The sequence below is a fragment of the Tupaia chinensis genome, unplaced genomic scaffold, assembly GCF_000334495.1.
Source record: "Tupaia chinensis unplaced genomic scaffold, TupChi_1.0 Scaffold143163_1, whole genome shotgun sequence".
NCBI lineage: Eukaryota > Metazoa > Chordata > Mammalia > Scandentia > Tupaiidae > Tupaia > Tupaia belangeri.
Window position 1 is genome coordinate 23,494 of NW_006203007.1, and position 3,424 is coordinate 26,917.

The 3,424-nt window shown below is 35.4% G+C and overlaps 1 protein-coding gene across 1 annotated transcript in view; it reads right to left on the bottom strand.

Annotated features, from left to right (window-relative positions):
* Positions 1–3,424, bottom strand: part of LOC102469841 (vomeronasal type-2 receptor 26) — a 23,797-nt gene that overhangs the window by 5,160 nt on the left and 15,213 nt on the right. Inside the window, 1 exon segment of the mRNA XM_014582236.1 lies at positions 2,333–2,557. Within this exon segment, the coding sequence (XP_014437722.1) occupies positions 2,333–2,557 (225 nt within the window).

Here is a 3,424-nt window from a genome sequence, read left to right on the forward strand (position 1 = left end):
GGAGTCCAGTGCTTTAACCACCTCACCAACTGCAGGTCCCCTTTATGTATTATTTATCAAATATTGCCAAGGTTCCTTATTACTTTATCTCATACATTACTAAAAATATCCCTGGTGTTATTTTCTCCTCTTATGCAATACTTCATCTAAAACCATTTCTATGCAGGGTTTTACATGGTGAAGATTCTGAAAAGGTGTGTTCCCCCCAATAATATTTATACTATATCTTCATATATGCTTGGGTAAAAAATATTAGATTCTGAATTTAAAAATATCTAATATTGTAATATTAAGTAAACAAGAAAAAGTTAGCTTAAAACTCATGGGCCAACATATAAAGCATGAGAGTGTGGTTATTCTGTTTCTTGGCTTCTGAGGCTAGTTGAGTGGTGTTTTTCATATATAAACACAATAAATGTACAAAACATGATATTTGTATAAATCTTCTGTCTCATATAATTTCCTGAGATTATAGTCAATGCTTTGAGATGTTTAGTACAATGAGTAATGGTATGCAAAAGATTGGCAGGTGGTGTAAGGGTTAGAGGACTGGACTCTCACTGGGCTGACCATGGTTCAAGTCCCAGATATGGTTGCTTCCTTTTATATTCTCTCTCTATCTCTCTTTGGTAAAATTAAGAATAAAAATAATAATTAATAAATAATATAAATAACTCTTAATAAAATAAGAATGGTATACAAAATGACAAGAGGAAATATAAATGGCATGTACATAAATGGCATCTTGACCTATAATCTATGTGTCTTTACAGTATACAAAATTTTAAGAAGGACTTTGTTTACAAATGATAAAGGATTTCAGGATATGTAAATTGTTTATACACATATATGTATACATATATATGAAAAATGTCATGTGCTACATAAATACAAGACATTTCAGTTAATAATAAACTGCTTATATGTTATTACTCCAATAACATAATAGTATAGGTCATATATTCCATGTGCTGTGTAAAATATCATCTATGTTTGTGTAAGTGCAATCTATGATGTTCACAGAATGAATTTTATAAAAATGCATTTCTTGGGAACCAGCAAATGGTGCAATGGTTATGTCAGTGCATTCCCACATGGCTTAGCCAAGTTCGAGTCTCATACCCAGTGGCTTGAAATTCATGCCTGGTGCATGTATATGTTTGCCCAAAATCCCAAAAGGAGAATGGAGGAGAAGAGATTATGGTATTTCAATTTCCCCTGGGGCATGATTTCTCACTTTCTCCCTCTCTGTCTCTGTCTGTCTCTGTAGTGAGTACATGTGGCCTATAGATAAAAAATTTTCAAAAATAATTTTAAAAATTAAAAATACATTCTCAAAAATATTTATCTTATTAAAATATGTTCAATTATGTATAAATAATCACACCTCATTGATTTTATTAATTGAACTATTGCTTGAACAAATATAAGAAACCAAATCAGCTTATAAAATCTGGAAGTATTTCTATAGTTTAGAATGCATATAAGCAAAATCAGATAGTACAATTCTGGATGTAAAAGGCCAACTTTGTTTTGCCAATTTGAATTTTGACTGAGACAAGAGTTCAATTTGTTTTCTTTAGAATTTGCATAGGTCATGTATGTTCACAGGAGAGAGATAGAGACAAAGAGAGAATAAGTGGAAAATTAAACCTCAGGGAGATAACCATGACACAATCCCTTCTCCTTCATTCTACTCTATAAATTTGGACATTCACACACACATACACATGCCAGGCATGATTTTCAAGCCACTGGATCCAAAACTAAAATGAGAGTCAGCCATGTCGAGTCCAGTGTCTTCACAATGATGCCTCCTGCTGGCCCTGTAAAAATCAAATTTATTGCTGAGTTAAAGTAGTCATACAATTTTATTTAAAGATTCTGTTCTTGGGGCTGGCAGGTGGCATGGTGATAAAGGTGCTGGATTCCCATATGGCTGACCATGGTTCAAGTTCTGGACCTGGTGGCTTCCTTTCTCACTTGCCCTCTCTCTCTTTCTCTGTCTCTCTCTGATCAAACTGGAAAATAATAATAATAAATAAAGTTAAATAAATTAATAGACTTAAAAATATTCTGTTCAGATAACTCATATAAATTTAGATCTTTTGTTTTTTTGTGTACTTACCAGAAAGTCACAGACAGACAGATGTTGAGAGGAAAAGTGAGAAATCACCCACCAGGAGAATGGCACACACATCCAGCATGGGTTTCAAGTCACCAGGTCCAGGACTCAAACCACAATCAGTCATGTGGGATTCCAGTGATATAAGTACTATGCAATCTGCTGACTCCACCTCTGAATGTATTTCATATTGAAACGACATCGTACCTCTTTGAAATTAACAGACCAGTTTATCATCTCTTCTCTGATGATCAAACCTTGATCATGGGAATTCCTGTAGATAAAGTCTCCTACTTTAACAAACAGCCAACTGTGATTAGGAAATCTCACAAGGTTGTGGATATCATACTGTATCGTATTTCTTTTGTCATCCAGGGACATGTTGTACCCAATGCTGTTTGTCAGTTGGCTTTTCCTCAGAAATGGATGAAGCTGGATTAAAGGCAGGGTTTAAAAATTAGGACTGCATTTAATGTAGAAGTGGACAGTCCATATCTATAAAGTAATCCTTCTATTTTAACATCTCTATTTACATATTCACTTTTCTGTAGGGGTTCAGTTTGGTTTGAGTGGTTATCAGCTCAGGGCTCATGTGAGATAAACTCTTTAAAAAAAGAAAAAAGGCAATGGAGTGGTTGTCACTTATCAGAAAAATTCCAGTATGTTTCCCAGAATGTGATTTGTACTCAGACTCTCATAAAATCCAAACTAATAAAATCCAGTTTGGACTAATTGGAGGCTAATCTTGGTTATTCATAAAGGGTACAATATGGGGTCAGATAGTGGAGTAGATAAGGTGCTAAATTGCATATGGCCAGGCCAGCAACTTGAGTTCTGTACCTGTAGCTTATAAAACACACTGGGTGGGGCTAAAAGTGGCAATGGTGATAAGGTGCTGGACTCACACACATGGCTGTTCATGGTTCAAATCCTACACCTAATGAATTGCTTTCTAACTTTACCTTTCTCTTTCTCTTTGATCAATTTTTAAAAATAATAATAAAATTATCATTAAAAAAAAACAACACGTATGTGTGCATGCCAAAAATTCCCAGTGGAGGGAAGTCCATTGGTCATGAATTCCAATGATCATGATTACATTATGACCTTTTTGGGGGGAGGGGGATGATTTCTTTTCTTTTCTTTGGAGAGGTTTCTGCTATAGGGCGCATGCACACGCCAGCCAGACAGAGAGAGATATAGAGACAGAAAGCGAGAAATCACCCCCCCAGAGGGGATGGTAATGCCACAATCCCTTCTCCTCCATTCTCCTCTCGGGATCTTGGGCACACACGCACA